Source organism: Coloeus monedula (genome assembly GCF_965178545.1).
Source record: "Coloeus monedula genome assembly, chromosome: 5".
Lineage (NCBI taxonomy): Eukaryota > Metazoa > Chordata > Aves > Passeriformes > Corvidae > Coloeus > Coloeus monedula.
The window spans coordinates 25447853-25470144 of NC_138785.1; the positions used below are offsets into that span (position 1 = coordinate 25447853).

The window sequence follows — 22292 nt, forward strand, 5'->3', positions numbered from 1 at the left end:
GTTTTGCCAGTCTAGATCATTAAACTAATATTCAGAAGCAGCCTAATGCATTTTGGACAAAATGAAAGGTACTTGGCAAACCTGCTCCTGCCTGTTTTAAATGCACCAAAGAAGCTCAGTTTTAGGACTGCTTGCAGCATGGAATGTGTAATTGCTGAAGTGATGAGAACAAATCCTTTGTCAAGTGTCAAGAGACTTAAAAACCTACTGCCCTGTAGATGGGACCACAATGAGGGTTTCTCTATCACTATTCCTGAATATTTAACCAGAGCACATCCATTGACTTTCATTTGTATGACTGGTCTCAGTGACATGTGGGAATACAGAATACATGGAGAAGGTAAGATTTTTAAAAAGAACATTGGAAAGATGGTTTAAAAATGACATTATTCTTGAAGTATGAATCACCTCAAATAAATGTTTTTCAGTCAGGAATATAGTATCAAAACACTCTTGGATTTTCTAATTCATAACTATGTTCATAGAAAGTTTTGGAAAACAAACAACTTGTCTGCAGATTCTGAATATACAGTTAGGAGTCATAAATTCTAATCTTCCTGTAAGCCAATGAACATAAAAAGTATAATTTTTCTGCGTTTCCCTGGTTCTGACACTAAGGAGTGGATACATGAGATTTTTATTCCACATTTTTGTACTTTTAAAATGCTTTGCCATGTGACAAAGCATGTACAAGAGGTGACCATCAATGCATTTCACATCTGCAGAGAAAAAGGATGAGCAGTGCCTCCCACACTAATGGAAATAAGCAGTTTGCTACAAAGGGGATGTTCATCAGCATTTTTGAGGAAGTAAAGAGGCAGTTGTGTATTTTTGGGTGGCCATAAAAATAAGGGAAAAATTCACAGAGAAGATGGATTATTTTGTGCTGGAATCATTCCAGCTGTTTGGTGTTTTAGTAAGTTCATTTTAAATAACGGGCTTTTCTCATGGCATGCTTTCTACTAGAACTAAAAAGGCATATCTGAATATAACAAAACAAATTATTGAACATCTTTTGACCTTCAGAAAGATACACTTTGGGCCAGATTTTGTGCCCAAGCATGGGACAGTCTCTATTTTATCCAAACCTTTGTCAAATCCTGAAAGAATGTATTGTGCAAATAAGTGTATTTAGTACAACCATTTGGTGAAGCACTCCATGGCAGAACTGTAAATCACTTTGTGGCCGTTTAGAGTTTACATGAAGGTTTGTGACCTGTTTACCTCTGTTGAGGCGAGGTTCTCCAAACACTTTAAGAAATGACTGGTAATAGTACTGGTCTTGAAATCCCAAATCTATCATTCGAGGGAGTACAGCTCAGATGAGAAATTACTTTTACCCTGAGCCTGTTCTAAAGTAGATTATGTTGGCTGTGCTTCAGTAAAAAAAAAAAGAGATCTGAGAAACCAAGGCATCATCAAATCTTCCTCTACATGGGATAAATGAAATAAGTGCTGGAAAACTGGATTTATCTGACTACAGATTAATCTGCTGTTTCTTGCTGAAATATGCCAATTACCACTTCTGATGGGAATGAGAAAGAGCATGCTAATCCTGAAAAACTACAGGTTTGAGTAATCATTTCAGTGACAGATCCAAGAAAGTATCTTCTTTCTCAATTAAAGACATATCTCTTAGTATGGAGCTTATGATGAGGACGCTATCCATGTGACTTCCCCCTTCTCTCCACCATGTGTTCATGGGTTATTATGCAGGGAAATGCTATCAGTTAAATGCACAAACACTCTAAAGAGACTCTGTGTCACCCTTTGATTTTGCATTGCTGTTGGTGGTCATAACCTGTGGACATATTTCTTTTTTGTCAGTTATTCAAATAAACTTTCTCTTGCTGTAAGGAATGATGTCAGGGTTTTCCCAGAGATATCTTTTAGTACAAGGAAAACCTGTGTCCTCCAGACAAGAAGCATTTCCTTTAAAAATATTTACAGATGAAGGAATAGAATTGCCCTTTTCCACAGTGTTGGAGCATCCCGATACAGCCTCATAACTTACTGCAAGACCAAAACCACACGGGGATTTTACAAAACCAAGGGCTGCGGTGCCTGGAGCATTCAAAACTGGCAGGGAATTTCACTGTCCCAGTTTAAATTTCCAAGCAGAAAAAATTAAGAACTTAGAGCTGGACACCTTATCAGTCAATTCAAAGACAATTTCCCCACACCAATCTGCATGTCACTGCACGTGACACTGCACATGTGTCCTGTACCTGCTGGTTAACTGAAATCACATGTAGGTTGTCTGTAGCTTATATGTTACAATGCTAGCATAGTAAATGAGACAGGAAACAAATCAATTTGCATAAGGTTTACAGTTCTCTGGATGAGCTAGATTACATATTTACACAAGTTTATTTTTGGTTTTAAAGCAACTTAATTAGGCTAGTGCAACTTTTAAGAAAACAGGCAGGTTCAAATTTCCAAAAGATAAACATCTCCTCAATGTTGCACCTTTATTCCTGTGAAATAAGTGCATAGAGTTTTCTAGTTTTATAACAATACTTTAAATCTATATAAATTATTCTGATTTTCCATTCTGTTTTTCTTGAAGTATTTTCAATTTTTAAAATTAAATAGCATGAATGCATCTATAGAACCTTTAGTTTCTTGAAAGTTCCCTTGGCAGTAAGCCACTACAGTGGAGACCAAGAGAGACGTAAGCGTAGTGAAATGTAAGTTCCTCTTATTTACCAACAGTATTTAAAAATCTCAGTAAAAAAATTGATTAAAAACCCCCAAAATTTCAGCAAAGCTATTCCATGTGCTGAAATTTGCACATCAGAGTAAACCTTATTATTTCAGTGCCCTATACTGTGGATGAATGGGAATGACAATAAAATTTGGCCATATATGAAAAAATTCCATGTGAAGCTTGAAAATCCTATCTTTTCCCAGGTATTTGATACATTTGGACTATACTATTGACTGTCAAGTATTTACTGTATGCTTCATAAACAGAATTTTCTATCTAGGGCTCAAAACTGAATAGCACCTCATACATTCAAATCTCATATTTTAAGTATGATGAGAAAAATTGCAATGCCAGGAAAACATGGCACCAACTATAACATCATTCATTATTAGTATTAATTTGAAATATAAACACATCAAGGTCTTCTGCAATGTGCTGAGACAAAAAGGTATTTTCTCATCCCTTATGAACAATCTTGTAATACTAAAACATATATCTTTTGTACAGATGTTTTGAAATACCCCATAGAAATTTAGATTTCTGCTACGGAAATCTAGGAGGTGATTTAATGAATCTACAGAACAGCAATAATTCTGTGTTAGTTTACAGACCTTCAAAGAAACACATATGAAAACAGCATCACATTATACAGATTGGTACTATGTTTATCCTGTTGAATTTTTATAGGTCCTTTTAGAAGGAGAGGTGGTCTGTTGTAACTTATTTAGCAAGCCAGTCACCTGGTGACTGTGTGGCACACGGTAACAGGTGAGGTCTGTGCTCTTAGAGGCAGACAGGTGCGAGACTTCAAACAGCCACGCCCTGGCCCAGTTCTTTTGGAAACCTTTGTGTGTGATTTCCAGCCTGGGAGCTCGACAGAGCTTAGTGAATGTCTGTAAGTGAACTTTACAACTGGGGAGTGGAACACTATCCTTTGTTCAGAGACCTCTCAGGGCTGAGAGCAACACAATGGTAAATACATTTAGCCAGCAAAAAACTCCTCTGGAGTCAGAAACAAATTAAATCTGCATGCCTGTTCTTGCTTCACTAGACTGGAAAAATGTGGCTATGACACTGTGATTAAAAAACAAATGCAGACACACTGCAACCATTGCCTAGCTGCCAAAAAAAGAGTTTTGCAGAACGATCAGCAAAATTGGCCAGAAACCAACTTTTTAAACACTCAGGAAACTCGTGCTCTCAAAATAGCCCAGGATACTTTGTTCCATTAACTGCTCTACGTAATTAAAGATACTGCTTACAAAAAAAAAAAAAAAAAAAAATTAAACCCTAGCACATTTTTTCTTCCATTCTCCATTTATTATTTCTTGTACGTAAAGTGTAGTCAAACATGTAACAGTAGTTGCTGTTTTTTAATGTCCCATTCATGGCAAAAGAGTCTGGTTTGTGGAAGTGCAAGGGATTAGGTCCAATGTGTGTGACTTTTGAAATTCGTAAGAATTCTGGTGCTTTCATTTTTTACAATTCTTATGTTAAAATACTTTTAATTCTAAATAGGACTTGCACCAGTGTTACTTGCACATAAACACTTCCTCTAGAGATTTATTAGTAACAAATGAAGAGCCTAGATTAACAACCAGTTCTGAGATAGAGCATAAGAGCTATTCAGTAGTGTGATAGGACAGTAACCCTAATTTTTAAAAAAGCATAAACTGTACCTACTCAACCAATTCAGTTTGAGATAAAAAAGATTGAGGAATTTATTTATAAAATTTATGTATCACAGACTGCATGGGAAGAGACAGCATATTATATCTGCTCTTTTTGTGACATGTTGCAGGAGACTACAACTTCATCTAAAGGAAAAAGCCCCCACAGCTAGCACAGTGCTTCCAGTCTTTTCCAGATCTATTGAGGAAGGCTGGTACATGAGTAACAAACATTGGGGTTTTGAAACATATGAGCTTTTTATTAGTTTCCTAACTCAGGTAAGTTATGATTCTTTGCTCACCGAAGACAGTGCGAGTCTCTCCATTGATTTTAGTGGAGTCAGTCCAGGTCAGTTCTCACTGAGCTTGGCTTTGGTTCATAAACCAGATGGTGTGACTGGAGATATCACATCAGTCATATTGTTTCCATTTTAAATTAGAACAGAACATGATAAATCCAATAACTGTATAGATTTTGACTGCATGTTTGTGTGCCATCAAACCCTAATGGAAGTTAGGAAAAACTTTTAAATCTGAAAGCAGGATTGTTGATAAAGAAATGAGTGCACCTCTACTTTACATACAAGAGATTTTCAGAACCTGCAGCTACAGGATGCTGACACACAGTGTTAGTTATATTAGCAACAGAGAAACAGGGATTAATCTCAGTCTTCCAGACATATAAAATATGTTTTCAATTTGGCCAGGTAGGATGCAAAGTCCAGAGGAAAGCCCAGTACCTTCTGAGGTCTGATTATGTTTCTATATTTTTTCCAAACAAAATTTGACAGTTGATGGTTTTGAAACAAGAAATTGGAGGTAAGCTTCACTGCAGTTTACTGGGAGGCTTCTCCCCAAAAACCGGCATCACATTAACATCACAGCTAATTTAGAGTTCTGATGAAGAAATCAGGCTGATGATCCAGCAGAATGTATGGAATATGAGGAACTATTGCAACAAAGGTCTTAGAACATCAGACAGGAAATAAATCTATTCAGTCTCTCAGTGGTTCAAAATTTAACTGCATTAAGGATTTTTGCAGCACTTTGTAATTAGTGTGTTATGACTACAAAATGGGAACTGACCCATTGTTGTATCCAGCAGAGATAATTACACAAAAGTTGTTCCACTGAGAACACTATGCTTTTATCATTGCATGTAACAGTAGGATAATTTTAGTCAGGGAAAGCTGAGCCTTATCTAGGACAAAAACTTGTTCATTCAGCCCTTTAAGTAGAAGGCATATGAGGGAATTCAAAAAAAAAGAAAAGAAAAGAAAGCATAATATTTTAAATTTAAATATTTAATTAGGAACAGATGAAAGAACTATTTTTGTGTGTTGCTAAAGCTCTTCAGAGAGTAGATATTTTGAAAACAAAAATAACCATGGATGATTACTGGCAGTGTTAGTTGTCTTCTTCCAAAGGAATGGAGAACATCATTTATGTTATGATATAATTTTCATATTTTTTTTCAATATTTCACGAGTCAAAATTTGTTCATCTAAACAAACACACACCTTGACAAGATAAAACACATGTAGGCTCAGTGAAAAGCTACATCATAAATATTGTTGTTCTTTGTGTTTGGCATTAATCAACTGTTGTTTTTATCTACTGTTACTAGTTCTATTTTTGTTTTATCATTAAACATCACTGTGAAGGCAGAGATCTCAAAACTCTTCTTTCCATGAATTTGTACTTGGGAATATGTACCTGGAACTTTTAGTATGCCACTGGACATCAGAGTTTGCCTAGGGATTGTTTAGACTGCATTAACAGAAACATTGCAGCAGTAATGTCTTCGATGTAAGAAATATTTGTTACTTATTTTAGGAACAATTCCCATGTCAACAGTGCCATAGCACTAGGTGAGCGGAATTTGTGGTTATGCCCATTTATCCTTGCTCATGTTTAAAAAGCACTGAAGTAAACAAATGTTCTAACCTCCCATCTATAAATGCCAAGTAGCTACAGAATCAAACCTTACAGCTGTAAATAAATGGGAAAAGCTCTTCCCTGGAAAATTAGGCTAAAGCCATTACCTTTGAAATCAAACAGTCTCAGTAGGACAAGACAGTATCAAACTTGCTTTGCCAACTTGATCTTTAAACAAGCTTGGGCACAGAAGCATGCTGGAATTGCTATATCTTATTTCCCTGCACATTTTGAATTTTGCAAGCAGATACAAAAGGAGCTCCAAGTGAAACGTGATAGAGGCTAAATTTCTTCACAATGCCCTCAGCCAAATTAAGAACTCGGTGCTTCAGCAAGGATGAGCATGGAACAGAACAGCAGAGTAAAATTTACTGCTCTCTCAAGTCTAAAAAAGGAAATTCCTCAAAACCATAATCTTTATGAAAAATTACAAAACTTTATTTTTATTTAAAAATATTATTTTCATGACAGATTTGCAGAGAGACATGCTTCTACTTGATGTTCTATATTTTCAGGTTCTAAAGGTAAGATTGCATTTTCCATGCACATTTAAGGTTATCTAGCCATAGTTCAAGCAGAGCCTCCCATCACTGCAGGCATGATAAATTGCCAGCTGCCTCCTCTTACTGCAGTTTACTATATTGCCTCAAGCTCTTCCCCATTAGGGTATCACACACAGGATTTTATTGATTTTGGGAAACAAACTAGGTGGCAAAGGCATGAGTTTTCAAAGATGAGTGGCTTCACTCTACTGTGAAATATCAGCTATAATTCACTCCTTTCCAGAAGTGGAAGAAATGCTGAAGCTGAGCTGGCAAGCAGGATGTCCACACCCTGAGGTTAAGCACTGACACAGCAGTCTGAGTCTGTTCCCAACTCTACCTGTGATCCTAATTTGAGATCTTCACTATTCTGAACCTTAGTTTTATGTTTATTATTTGGACATGGAGAGGAGGGTGGAAGTAAAAGAGGAAGCAGAATTGAAGAGGACACCGTAAAGCCAATCTTTATGTGCCTGGCTGGATATGAGCAGTGATTACAGCACATTTGAAAACACATCTCTCAGTGAGGATTTGGTTTAGCTTGAAATATTCATAGTCATGTTTTGCTGTTACCAGGCACACGGTGCCTGAAACAGGATTAATACTGCAAATAATCTCAGAGACTACAATAACAATTTCTTACAACAATAATTTCTTACAAATATAATCTTACAAAGATTACAGATATAATTTCTTTATAGAAATGAAGTGGGGAATGAGACAAATTTGTTCTTTGAAAAAGGAAGGAATCACGACAAGATAGTTGGAATGACACATCTAATGAGATATTTTGCTTTGTGTTTCCATGCTATACAGCTGGTTTTACTGTGGGCTTAAGACAGTGCTTTATCATTACTGACAAAATTAGTAGTGAGACAGTTGGTTTACCTAGGTTTGTTTGAGATATATGCATTTAAAAAAAAAGAAAAAAAATGGGTATGTCTGAACTCCTCTGAGGCTCTACATGGATTTTTTCTGTCCCCCACTTGTTGGGTTGAATCCTGTAGACTGGTCACCTCAAAGTTCCTCAAATTGATGCAAAAGTGTTCAGGAATTGAAAAGTTGAGCTATTTAATTAGAATACCCTGTGGATAAAATGAAAATTTCCAACTGCACTGCATGAAACAATTACTACAGTGGAATAATTTAATTTTTAATTTCTTTTGTGTAACCAGGGGCAATGACTTCAACTGAAAACTAGTTGTAAATTTTGAAAAAAATGGGGAGAAGGAGCCAGGTATAACTGCTGGCTGAGGCAGGCATACTGAACTGGTCTTAGGAACTGCAGCGTTAAAAGAAGACAGATGGTTTCTCTGTCTCAGGAATCAATCACTGAAGCCTCTTTTCTTGTATTTTAAGCAAGATGAATAGTCACAAAACAGAATTATCCCACAAAGATCTCCCCACTTACTACATGTGGAGTCATTGCAGAAAATCTCATCAGGATATTCCGTATCCTCAGACAAGGAAGTGACTCTTTAACTGTACCACAAAGTTTGACTGCAATACTAATTTTTGAGAAAACATCACTGCTGAATATTACATTAATAATGGATTTCTAAAAGAGAAGAGGGAGTCAAGATATGAGAAAACCACCAGTAGTATAGTTTTCCCAGCGAGTCAATACAAAGACTCTTCATCTTTTGTAATTTAGGTTTTCAAAATTCAAGGCTAACTCATTCTTGAATTACTATACATGGAAGAAGATTCAATAGCACAGCTGAATTGTTTTGTATGTTCATTTCTATAGAAGAACACCAAGGCATTACAAAGGACTTAAAGTTTGCTATTTGTTGCTTCAGGGCTCAATAATAAATCACTTCTTGCAGCACTCTCCCTGCTCACTGATAACCCATGTTAGTCCTAATTGAATTTTTTGAAATTGGTTAATCATAATCCAAGAATACCTCAGTTCTGTATCAGTAATGAGATGTGAATAGCTCTGTGATTAACGGTCTCAATGACCTTAAATTTCTTTTCCTATCTAAACAATTCTGTGATTCTATACTGTCTTGTACCTCCCATTACAAAACTGTGTATAACCTAATTAACATTATATTAAGCTGTATCTTTCATCAAGTCCTTGTAAGATGGACTTTGTGGTATTATACAGAAATGAAATATGGATAAAGCAACTGTTTATGGTCCTTGGACTTCTCAAACATAAGAAGACATCATCACCAGCAATTTCTGCAACTGTAGGTCAAGACGACTACAGAAAAAGAACAGAGCAAGCCATTTTTGTAAAGGATTTTGGTTATTTACAACAGAAAGTATGTTTACAACATCAATGAATGACACAAAACTACAAAATTGTGCAGGTCCATTAGATGGGATTAGAATTTAAAATCACTTTCATATGGAATAAGACACTGAAATTTCATCGGTATAATCAAAAGATACCTCACATAGGTGCACAAATCAGCTTCACATGCAGTGAGAAGAACTACTTTCAAGACCTTGTTGACTTTGCTGAGAGTGCTGGTGGAAAATACTTTTACCATATCTTGTTTGAAATTTCTTTCAGAAAATTTCTTTCAGTATACATAGCTTGGAAGTTTTACTTAATATTTTAATTCTTCCCACTCCTCCCACCCAGATGTGATGGCAATGTGCCTGTCTGGGACAGGCAAACAGTTCAGCTGCTTGGCTCTGGGGAGCTGGAGGCAGAGTGTGAGGCAGGGCACCGTGCATGTGGCTCTCCTCCATGGCTACAGGAAAACTACTAAGGAATAGGAAGCCTGCTTCCCCTATCTGCCAGGGATCAGCAGCTCTGGAGAGCACCTCTGAAAATATCCAGGCTGCATGTAAGGTGACAATAACAGTAAATAAAATGTGCTAGAGTCGATTTTCTCTCCCTGTGGTCTTAGCTCACAACCAAATGGCTAAGCTCTCTCCTCAGAGAATATAGGGGCCCCTTTCCAGACTATCCCAGGCCTGTGCCACCTCCGAGCTGTGTCCAAACTCTGAGTGAGAGATGTCAGGGCCATGCTCATAAATAAGCTGCATGAACAGGTAAGTGCCCTGGCAAACCCTGGCCCTACCCAGTTTGCAGTAGAGGTAAAGCCTACAAGCCAAGTCAAGGTCACAGCTACCATCCAGAGGGGCTAGGAGTGACAAGGACAAAACCACATGCAGAAGTGACCTGACTATGTGTACGCCCTGAGATTTTCACATTTTCAACCCCCAAAGCCTGCTGGTAGTGCAGCTTGCACAGTACACTCACAAAGGCACATGTTTGTCCCAAATTAGGGCATAATTGATTTCTGAAAAACCTTGAAAATTCTTCTAAATTATGTTTCCCACTTTAGGTCCCATTAAGCTTTTCATAAACTCTGTTGGAGCACACGTATCTCTCCTCAACAACAATCTTTGATAGATCACATACATCCATTTGTACACATCAAAATGACACATACAAAGAAGTTCAAAGCAGGGAAAAAATGGGATAAACTGATACCATACACAAAGAAAAATGTGGCTCATTATTCTTTCTCTAGCAAATAGTTTGTTGGGTGGCTTTGTTAGCTAAAGCAGACCTGCTGCATCCTCTGCAAAACATGTAGCTTTCTTATTCCTGACTCTCCACAGCCTTCTGTTTGGTGTGAGCACTGCCTGGGTTTCAGTGACTACAGGTGCTAGACACAAAGAGAAGTCTCAGCCACGTACCACAGTTGTCTTCGTCAGCCCGATTCCCACAGTCGTCCTCGCCATTGCAGTGCAGTTGTTGGGGCAAACACTTTGTGATATTGCCACAAGGAAAGTAGCCCAGGGGGCACCTGGTGCCAGCTCCAGAAACATGATCTTCCAAAGAGTCACAGATGACTAAATAGAACAGAAAAAATATGTTCACTTTATGATGTGTTTAAAGGTATTTGATATTATGCCTTTTTAATTATCCATTTACATTTGAGTGTGAATATCAAGCAACAAAAATGTATTAATTCACTGGACATTAAATGACAAATAGTATATGAAGAACTTGTTAAACTTGGCAAAAATCTTTTATATTGTTAGCTAATTAAAATTTCCTTTGATATAAAGCAAACAGGTAATTCCTCCCTATTCATCCTCATAATAAGATCAAAATGTTATACAAGACAAATGACTGAAGGCCACTATTTTAAAGGATTGTTTCCCTTTGCACTAGAATTTAATTTATGATAACAATATACCAGAGAAGCTATAGGTATTCCTGCCCCTGGGAGGGTGGTTGGAACTAGATGATCTTTAAGGTCCCTTCCAACCCAAACCATTCTATGACATTAATTTGTGCTGAAATTTGAGACCTTGATAGATAAGTCCTTCTATAAAAAGTCAGATTTGATTATGTTTGATTATATTCTAATTTAAAAGAAATTTCTTGGTGTAAATGTATCAAGGATCAAAGAACAGAGTTTTGCTGAAAATTGAGTAGGGCAACATGAAGGGGCCAATAATGAATCCTTCAGAAGAGTTGTCAGTCTGATCCAAAAGCTGTGGAGATATTGGTGAGAATATATCAGTGTGAAGTTTAGATATACAGATGTTCTACTGAGCCCATGCTTTATAGGAAATAATTTCAGAGAACACAGGACTTCATTCAAGCAGTGCTGAGGGGAAAGGTAGAGGGATGCTGAGGAGGGACAGCCAGGGCTGCTGGAGGACTCGGCCCGTCCTCTGTTCTTCAGTTCTCTGTGCTGCAGCACCTGCAATTACCCACATTTGCAGATGCACGATGCCTTACCAGTCCCACCAGTGCACCTGAGGGACAAATTCTGCCATCACTAATTTTCCAAAAAGCATGACAGATCTACTTTTTCTGTAATGGATTGCAGAGTGCCAAGGCAGATTTATTGTCTTATGAGATCATCTTCTTCCCAAGAGCATACTACGGAGACGGTTAAAAATTACTCTAGAATTAAATTTGTTCAGTCCACAATATATTGAAAATGGAGGAAATCATCATCAGGACAGAACACTACCCAGGGTTCTGCACTTCCAAATCTTCAGTAAGCCTACCTACTACCATTCTGCAAGAGTCTGCTAATTTAATTTTTGAAGCACTTTCAAAAAGGGGTATCACTTTCTTATTAGAGCTACCATTTGACTTAATGGATACCGTTATCAAAAAACCAAAAATCAAATAAAAATTCTATTTTAAATTTCATTGCTGTCCTAGAACAGTTCAAATAATCTCTACAAACTTTATTATGTGATGGTTGCTCAGATAGTAGACTGCTAATTCTGAAACATGCAACTATTTTTTCAGGCTATTTTCAAAGACAAAGTATAAATCTTTCACACAACTTTCCCAGATTAACAAGGAATATGTTCTTGGACAACATCTGATTTTTTTCACTCATTTTTCTCTTGGACTAAGAGAAATCACCTGAAATTCAATCGAGTAATTCAGATTCATAAAAAATCTCTTCTGGAAGAACTTTCTTCCAGTTAAGCCCTTGACAATGTTTACAACTCTGAAAAATTGAAATGTAAGAGCTGTAGCTGCAGAAAACTGAGATAAATATCCTGTATATGTGCAGAATTATCCTTGCTGTCGGAAGCATCCTGTGTAGAAACACATACATTCCAGTTAACAACCAGTGAATGATTTTTGAAAAGTTGATTTCCTTTTATCCACAACTGTATAACCTATGTAATTGCTAAAAGAACTTTAGTTCCTCAAGCCTTTTACATATAGGTACCAAAAATACAGCTACGTCCTAATCCCAGGGTGAATTCACACTTGCATATTGTTTGTAAATTTCTCTGCTGTTCTGTCCTTGTATTCAGAACATTATGATTAACTTGTTCCACCCAAAAAGAAGTAGTAAAAAAAAGCTTACGCAGGCATAGTGCTAAGCAAACAGAATATGTGTACTACTCAGTGTCTTAAGTCTTTTTCTTAGCAAAAGAGCTGAGCAGGCAGCTGAGGCTCCCTTTGGTGCAGTTACCTGTTACAATCTGAGGAACTACCAAACCATCTGGTAAGAGACACCAGTATGGAAAAAACCACCGTAAAAGAAAACATCCAAAACAAAACATCAAAAAACCTCTTACATTTTGTCAAGCTTTTTATCCTACAAACTAGAGATGTATTTAGACTGATCTGAACCTTGTGCTTAAAGGGGCTGATCTCCATGCACTTCAAATTTCAAATGAAAGCATTTATGTTCTCACAGTACCATTCAATGGAATTTCATAGCATGTTCCCAAAATTTTTATTAATTATTCAAATAATATTAATCCCTGAGCTAATGAATGAATTTGCTGCTGCATTTTAGATATCTGTACTCTGCCGCAAAGAATAAGTCCCTCATGATGTTTAATGTTTTGAATTCTCTGTACATTTATAGTCTTGATATCTATTCTGAATCTCTGCATTACTCATTTTGTGCTATGTTGGATTACCCAGCCATGTAAATATCTGCCTGGGAAAGGAGATAATAAGGCTTCAAAACTCAACAACTTCACCCTAGCTATAAAATCAGTGAAAGCACTGGTCTTTGTCCACTGACTTGTTAAGATCACTTTGTTTATGCAAAAAAGACAGAAGTTTGGACTCTGCATGTTGCATGAGATTTATGTATGGAAAAGCCCCCAACTCTCTGAGGAAATATTTGGCAGAGCTGACAAAGGTAGACAGAAGATAAGATGGTAAAAACTATTGTAAAATGCTAGATAATATTCAACAATTTTGGATTGAGGAAATAAAAATTCAGTCTTCTGTGTGAGGAAAATGAGTAAAGATAGCACTGTGACAACAGCAATTAAAAATTACGGTTATTGTTTTGCAAATACAGACTTTACTGACAGTGGAATTTACCATGTCAAGATAAGGATCTATCACTCCATCTTTGTGATGTCGCATTAGAGCTGTTGGCTTTTCTGCATCTGATTGATTTTCCACTATATGAAAAAATTGAACCACTCTTCTTGTATCTTGTTTGCCTTTTTTTTTAGCAGCTGAAAGAGGACGAAAGTGATAAACTTGTGACAGACTTGCTTACATCAGAAGGTTTGCTTTTACAGACACCAAGTAAAAAAGCCTCTTTGTATATCTCATACAGAAAATTGTCTCTTGCGTCCTGTGACATAGAGATAATTGCACACATTTCAGCTACTCTGTACCTGAAAATTTCTATTTCACATATTGTTCAGCATAAAGATTCAAATGTTTGCAATGCTTCAAGAACAAATAGAAAATATATAGGTGAGTTGGTATCAGTACAAACAGCAAAACCACAAAAAAACCTCTTTTTGACAAGATGCTTGTTGTCTCAATACAGAAAAATTTTCTACTTAGCAGGGCGTGTTCATGATACTGCAAATTAAATATTTCTGACTGTCATGTGCTTAGGGTCCCCCTGCAATTCCCCAAATTCATCTCAAATTTTCAAAAAGAAAACAAGAATTCCTGTTGTGCACCTTTTAAGCTTTTCCAGACCGGCTGCTTCGAGACGCTTATTGCTGTAACAGATGCCTGCGGTGAAGAGGAAAGGGGATAACTTTTCCTGCTTGTCTTTAAATATAAGACTAAGTTAACTCTGCTTTCCTTTGCTAAAGGAATAAACAGGAGTTGGGTTGTCATCTAGTATACACGGTAAGGCTTTTTCCTCTGGTACATGAATGCAGAATCACCGGGGAAAGAACATGACAGCCCCTCTTCTAGCTCTCATAAAATGAAATCGAAAGAAGGAACGCATTTGGGAAAGCCAAGAACAAGATGTTCCCAGGACAACATGGCTTGGCTTCCAACTAAATTGATTCATTAGGCTTGCTGGTTTTGTGCATTCTTTGAAATACAGAGATTGGGTCACAAGTGCTGTTTGAGAAACCAAATAAGGGACATGTGCACTATAAGAACGTAGACTTAACGCAGTTACTTGTAGGTTTCGTAAACCAAGCAAGTATGACTCTGTAATGGGACCGGTTCTGGGCTGATGGCACTGAGTCATAAGCACTTAAAATAATCAAAGGCATTACTCATTTCTTGATACCTACTAGTCACACCAGTCTCCACTGTGGCGCATATACATTCAAATAAAGGCATATTGTAATAGCAGGAAAACATTTTTTTGTTTTCAAGGATTTGACTAACATGAAATCCAGTGTTAATGAATCCAAAATGACTCATTAAATTCCATCAGCCAAATAAGCTAACATGTCTGTCCTCACTTTGAGTGAGTTAGCAGTTAGAAGTGGTTGAGGAAATCCAATTGCTTCTAAAAAAGGCTCCTTAGATGCCAAGGACCAAGGAATGATTATGGTACTGAAGAATCCACCCTTCATTTTTCTGATGGAAAGTTATTTTACCTACAAAAGCCCAAGTTCTTCAAAGAGGCTCCTGCAAAACTGGTGGTACTTTTCCCATCTCACATAACCTGTTTTAGTTGCTGTACTTCTAGACACAGTGGGAGATGGGCTGGAGAAACAGAAGACTGAAAATACTCTTGCTTTGATACAAAATGTTTTGTTCAAATAAAACAGTCAACACAGAAAGTATTGAAGTTAGAATCAATTTCACCCGTAATTTTTGTGCTATCTTGGGTACTTCAAGCTGACAGTTGATTAAAAAATATCCCCTTCTGATGGAAAGTATATTAAGAGCATGTGAAATGCCTTTGACAAACCTTTAACATAATATAGAACAGACCTTATAGGCCTATTACCTTCAATGATGAATCATCAGAACAAGGTTATAAAAGTTTATAACTATGAATTACTTCAACTTACAAGATGTTTAATTAATTATTAACAAAGAATAGTAGTGGCAAGTGACTGACCAACTTTGATCAGATGCATTTGAATCACCAAATAACAGAAAAAAAGAAGATATGACATCTTAAAAAGATCTTTTTAAAAACTAATTTGTTGTCTGAATTTGCCCATTACAACAATATGTAGAAGTAAGTGAAGAGATGAAGATCATTCTTAGATTAATTTTCCTGGTTTTGTTCAGAATTTTCAGCTTCTTCCCACTAAACAAGGGATTTTTGAGTAATATATGACTGAGACAAGGATGAAGTTAGTCCATTGTATTTCAGGATAGAAATAAAAAGTTAACTTTTGTATAATTTCATTAAACTTATTATAACTTTATCAGTGAGAATGCATTTTTTTTTTCACCATGTAATTTTATAAAGACTCTCCTAAAATTTTCTTTCTAGTGATATCTGGGAATATGTAACAGAAATCCCATATTATTTAAACGGCAATCAAACCAAATTTTAAACTGTCCATAAATAGCATATTAAAAATAGATTCCAGCTTGTACAAGAACAAAACAGAGTTTATAAACCTGTACTTTAGTGCTGTTAATGTACACACATTTGGAGTAATACCTTGGGCAAAACTTGCAGACTAAAATAGACCTTGGTCTAGCAGCAATAGATTCTTCAGCATTAGTCCTTGAGGCAAAGTGTCTGTGGCTTAAAGTATCTAAACATCTGTACAGGGTACTCACAGAAGCACAATTAAACTGTTATCACCACGCTGCCTTTTCTGTAATTTCTCCTCTGCTTTGGTAATTGTCCAGCCCTGATGTCTGTAACATCTTATAAATGTATATATTGCATATGGATTGTGTTTGTAATTTTAGATATGATTGGGTGCAAGTGACACAATATCGTTCATTCAGAATGACAGATTCATTTCTAAAGCAATAGCAATTTTTTTTATATTTAGCTGTTACTGTTGCAACCAGAAATACACTTCCAGTTTTATTGCATTACATTTATCTTTAGCAAACTATATTAGATGTCACTCTAGGAATATGTAGCACTTGAACTACACACCTGAGGTTATCTTTGCTTCCATTAAACACAATATAGTGCAATGGATTTTAGCAAACATGGTGCATATATTATCACTGTTGCATGCTAATCTGGTAATTATCTTGGATTTTAATTTCATAACGTACCTTTATATCTTGCTGTGGGTTAAACAATGCTTTCATTTCAGAAGCATTTTCTAAAGCAGAAAATTTGTACTATCTCTTTGAAAATATCACCTCCAATCTCATACCAACGTCTCTAGTTATCAGTTATGCCACAGATAATTCAGTCTAATCAATCTAGTTAAAGGGTTGGAAGATCCTTGTTGTCTAGCTGCCAGATAAAGCCACCCCAGGGCCAGAAACTGCCAGTAGAGCAACTCAGACTGGTGATATGGCACCTAGCCAGAGGGTTTGGCTTTTATACCTTTTATTAATTTGTTGTTTTGTTCTGCTTGCACAGAATTTAGAATAAAAAGATTCTGATGCACATAAAGAGCTGAAAGAGCTAATACTTCTAAAAGCCCCAATATGAAGTAAAAAAAGTTGCATCCAAACCCTCAAATTCTGTAGTACATTCCCAGAGGATGAGAGTTCAGCACAGTGTCTAACAAAGACACAAATTAATGAACAGAGTCAAACTCTTCTGTTGCTCCACTTCTCCTTCTCTTCCTCTCCCAAAATAAACATAATTTAAATGATATCTGACTATTATTTCTGTTTAGAAACAAGGTCTAGCTCCATATCCTGACAAGATTTCCAACAGAAAATACATCAAGGTAAGCTTTCCTTTGCCCCTATGTTTTTTTGCACCAGTGCAACTCCTCAATTTCACTAATTTCTTTTTCACAGCAGAGCAATCTCAAGTTGAAAGCTGGACATATGAAACACTAGGGTTTTGGTCAATGCTGATGTTAGATATTGAATAGAAATGAAGGCATCAATCCATAGGTGTTAAATACACTGTGCTAGTCGGTATCATCCCACCTGGAAGGCCTGGAAAGGGAATGGTTAGCCATCAAAATAAAGGAAACTCCTCTCCCAGAGTTGATTCTTTCTCACAACCACTACTGAATGTATTTGGCCTGGTTCTATGAGCCCCAAAAATAAAATAATTTTGTTGCAAGTAATGTTTTTTTCCCCCCTCATTTGAAACACACCATTTATGAGTTAATGATTTAAGAACATGAAATTAAAAAAATAATTTAAAAATATCTCTGAAGCTTCATACCTGGAATGGCATTTTTGAAGTTTTGTAACCCTAGGGAAAAAGGCTTCTTCTATTGCAGTATTTGCCATGTGTCTTACATTTATTTTTGTCTCATAACATACTCAGTAGTAAGCTAATGAAAGTTCCTTTTTTAAAAAAATCTGAGCAATCCAATAATTGAAAATTTACTTTAGCCAAAAGGATTAAGGACAGATGTTTATCAATAAATTAGTGTCCCTAAAGCATCAATCTTTCATCTCATCTAGATAACCAGCATTCTGAATTTAAATATATAAGGGCAGTAGTTAGAGATTACTGTAAAGAAGTTCATCTCGGACTTGCTGCTTTCAGCAAGTTAGTCCAGTCAGCCATGCATAAAGTAAGCAAAAGTGAAACACTGACTAGTGAAAACTAAATTATTTAAATTAACAAACAACAGACATTTGTAATATTTCTCTTAAGTTTCCATAAACAAAAGGCAGATTTAAGTGACTTCATGACACAATATCATATACAGGAGGAAGTTTGTGTACATGTGCATTCATGGATGGAGGTAAAAAGAAATCCAGCAGATGAGACAGAGAGTATTTGTAGCAAAGCCTTAACAGAAAGCTGCAATGAAAAAGGGAATGAAATTAGAAAGGCAATGAACATGGAAATTACTTGCTGATATTCGGATTGTAGGATATTCTGAGAATACATTATTTGCAAAGGAGCAGAACAGCAAAGAACTAACTGGGTATAATTAACCCCTCAAGGCAGAAACAACCGAAAAGATCGTAACCCACTGCCTAACTTTTCTTCTGTTGAAAAGGGCAAGCCTGTCTTCCATTTTTTTCCTGTTGAGTATCTACACTCTCACCCCCACCCCAAACAGAAGTTACAGCTAAGTTATGCAATTTATTCCAACTCTGGTATGCTCTTGTGATGGAGAAAAAATCCCCACAAAGCTGCAATGACCTGTTAGAATGAACATCTTGCAGCGCTGATGGTAGAAAAACAGCTTTGAGGACAGCCAGCCCAAACAGTCTGAGGAAAAGTCTGAAGGGTGGCAGTGGGAGATTCTATTATTTCTTTCTCCATCTTCTTTTGCTCTCTCGTCTCTTACTTTGCTACAGAGTCACTAGAACTAAGCTGCACATCAGGCACAATTTCAGATTCCGCTAGTTTTCCTCTCCTCCCAAGTAGCAAAATCTTAAGTAAGTCTTTTAAAAATAATCTCAGTTATGCTTTTTCTAAGACTCCAGACAGAGAAAAAAGTGTCTTGGGAGTCCTAACGAAGTATTTGAAATATGAAACCTAATCTGGGTTTTTTGTTTATTTTTCTTTTTTCTCCCTTTATTGTGGTTTTAGTAAAGACTAAAAGGATTGCAATGATAGTTCTTACAATGGAACTAAGCCAGCATAATTTGAAGTGAAGCTCTGGAGCACACTCAAGATTAATTTTGTAACAATGAAAATATATTATTTCTTGGTGAGCTGGAGACAGGATTATCTGATACATTTTATTTATTCACATACTTTTTTACTAAGAACAATTTATAACTATTAAGAATTTAAATTTAATACAGAACTACAAGTTCACGTTTGGGAGGTGGCTGTGCCCTGTGCCCTATAAATCTATGAGATTCCACCCTCCTGAAGTATTATAAAATATGGAGCCCCTTGTTGCTCTGTTTTGAAGTAAAATAATTTGAAAGTATTTTAGGGAATATGTTTTCTAAGTGCTCACAGAACTATTTTCTGAAAAATCAATTTGCAGACTGTGCTTAAATAAATGCATCATTATTGGATTCTGACTCATTAATCTTTGGTTTGATTCAAAAATCACAAGTTTTCCAATCTCTGCTGTATTCTAGTATGAGTACACATAACTCACCACTAAAAGTTGTGACACTCCAGTTAAAATGCATAAAACAGAAATTATCTCAAATTAATAGGATTTCTGACTTTAGGAAAGTGAATAATGTTAGCTGGTCAAACCACAGAACTGGGGAATCATTTAGGTTGGAAAAACCTCTCACATCACGTAGTCCAGATGTTTGGACCCCATGACCACAGACATCTGACTTATTTCCTCTTTTGCAGGTTGTATCAAAATGTCCATGCAGATTAAGAGCAATAGAGTTTTAAATTATAGCTTGCAGATTTTATACATTTATTAATGTACATAAAGAAATGTCACATTAGCAGCATATATTTGTAAGTTGTTTGGATAGCCCAACTAGAAAATACAACAAGAAACAGCATTCAGAAGTGTCCCTCCATTTTAGCCGCAGTTTGGCAAAGCAATGCTTTTGCACGGATTGCTGTGTATTTAACCTCCACATAGTCTATAGATCCTCCTTCTCTTCCTTTCCTGCCACTTCATCTAAGCTAAAGGAGATGTTGTCTGCTGCTGACACTGCATTCTCATTGCCAGCCCTGAGAGCCTGCTCTGTGGACACGGCTTCACTCAGAGCAGGGCTCTCCGGACACGAGGCAGGGCGCTGGGCTGGCACGACGAGAGCTCTGCCCCAAGGGTGACCTGCTGCATCCCCTTGGTCCTGTGACACCTTTCTGTGGGGTCCCTGTTCACCCCACCCCTGATTTGCTGACTCAGAGGGTTTTCCAGGGCAAAGCAGGAGAGTGCCTGGGAAAAGGCAGGCCTGGTCTCCTCAGGACTCGTGAGGGGCTGCTGTGACAGCTGCATGGTGACAGTGGGAAGGGGACTGAGCAGAGGAACAGTCAGAGCACAGCTTATCCCAAGGCTTTGAAAGCATCACAGCTAAATGCTTTGACAACTCAAATCACCCACAGTGGGATGCAGGAAGACATTTACGATCTAAAGTCAAGGTGCTGGTGAATTTTTAATGTCTATCATATTAAAGAGTGTACCTCTTTTTAAAAAAAAAAAAAATGAAAACCCAAACCTGTAAGGTCTTTACTTTATTTGACCTATACAATTACCTAAAGTTATTCGGTGAATGTCTATTAAATATTCTTAGCTCTTAATGCTTCCCTACATAAAATGTACAGGATGTTGCTAGACAGATCCATAATTTTTATTATGATACCTGATTTCAATACATTTTTATATGCTATCTGATGTCACAATCTAGACACATTTTAAGAGCTTGAATAAGAGAATTATATCACAATAAAATAATTATTACTTGATATCATATCCCAGTACTTAAAACAATGCAAACTATCTGTAAGAGTCTTCAAAGCTGCAAATCTGTAAATAAGAAAAATATTTATCTGGGCAAGAAACCAATCTAGGTAAATGATGATGTGAAAGCAGTGAATATGTAAATGAAAGATTAAAAAAAAAAAAAGAACAGAAATATGTACAAGGTGTTTTATTTTTGCTAAAAGATATTAAGAAAAAGAAAGACATGAGTGTGAGATATGAGTCTTAGGGGTGTAGAAAAGCCAGCTGTTCAATACCTGTTTCTGATATGTTTTTGGAAAAGTAGAAAGTGGCTATACTCTTTCTGCATGGTGCTGAGAACCCATACTGAAGATAAAGCAGGATTTATAAATTAATGTTTGCAGATTATTTGATTACTAGAAAGAATTCGTGTCTGAAACCAGTGTCTATAATTTCCAGGTAAGACTACATAACAGTTGATTCACATGTTTTAACATGTAATTGAATCCCAGAAAATGAGGACAAGGGGAGTATTTTTATGATAGTTGGGCCTTCTTGAATCAAACCTCTAAAAATGTAGATCATCTTTGTCAACTGTATTGCTATTAAATACTCCAGACCAATCAAGAAATTCAACCACGTGGCTTTTAAATTCATTAATGTAGTCCTTTTCTTCCCCCCTCCCCCCCAAATTTTGGCTTTAACTATGATGTGTGCAGAACTTAAGTTTCATTAAGGGCTGCTATTCTTAGCTTATTCCAAAGAAGAGCTGATCTATTCCTAGGTGGTTTTTTTTGAATTGTAACTGAAAACCAAAACAAAATAGGGCAAAAATATATTTCTAAGTTAAAAAAAATACCACTTCCACCCTTACAAGCACTATGCCTTCTTCCCTATGTTGAGCATAATCTAGACAGACAGGTCTGTGATGGGAAAAGTCTCTTCTCCCAGGTCAAGCCAGTTATTTCTTCTGCAGAACAGAAGAGAAAGAGGTGTGGACACTTCCTTTGACAGACCTGTGCATATCTTTGAGCCTCAGTGACTGTACAGTCTCTCCCACTCCTAGTGCCATATTGACACTTGCTCTTCTCTGGCAGAAACAAGTACTGGACTGAGAAAAAACATTTTAACCAAATAAAGCCTCAAGATTGATACAGAGCAGACGGGTGGAACACAACAACCTGTGCTATAGAGGACTGGGTGATTTAACATCCTCTCTGGATAAACTCTGCTAAGTGATCTCATGTGCACAGATCCCTCAGGATCCGTGTAACTGCTGCTGGGCTCTTCCTCCCACCGCCTGCTCACCCTCTTCCCTTGACATGAGGT

The 22292-nt window shown here is 36.7% G+C and overlaps 1 protein-coding gene across 1 annotated transcript in view; it reads right to left on the reverse strand.

The window, feature by feature from the left end:
* Nucleotides 1–22292, reverse strand: part of RXFP1 (relaxin family peptide receptor 1) — a gene marked incomplete at both ends in the record, with an annotated part of 47286 nt that overhangs the window by 19246 nt on the left and 5748 nt on the right. Inside the window, one exon of the mRNA XM_082281417.1 lies at nucleotides 10530–10685. Within this exon, the coding sequence (XP_082137543.1) occupies nucleotides 10530–10685 (156 nt within the window). The remainder of the gene's footprint in view (nucleotides 1–10529; nucleotides 10686–22292) is intronic.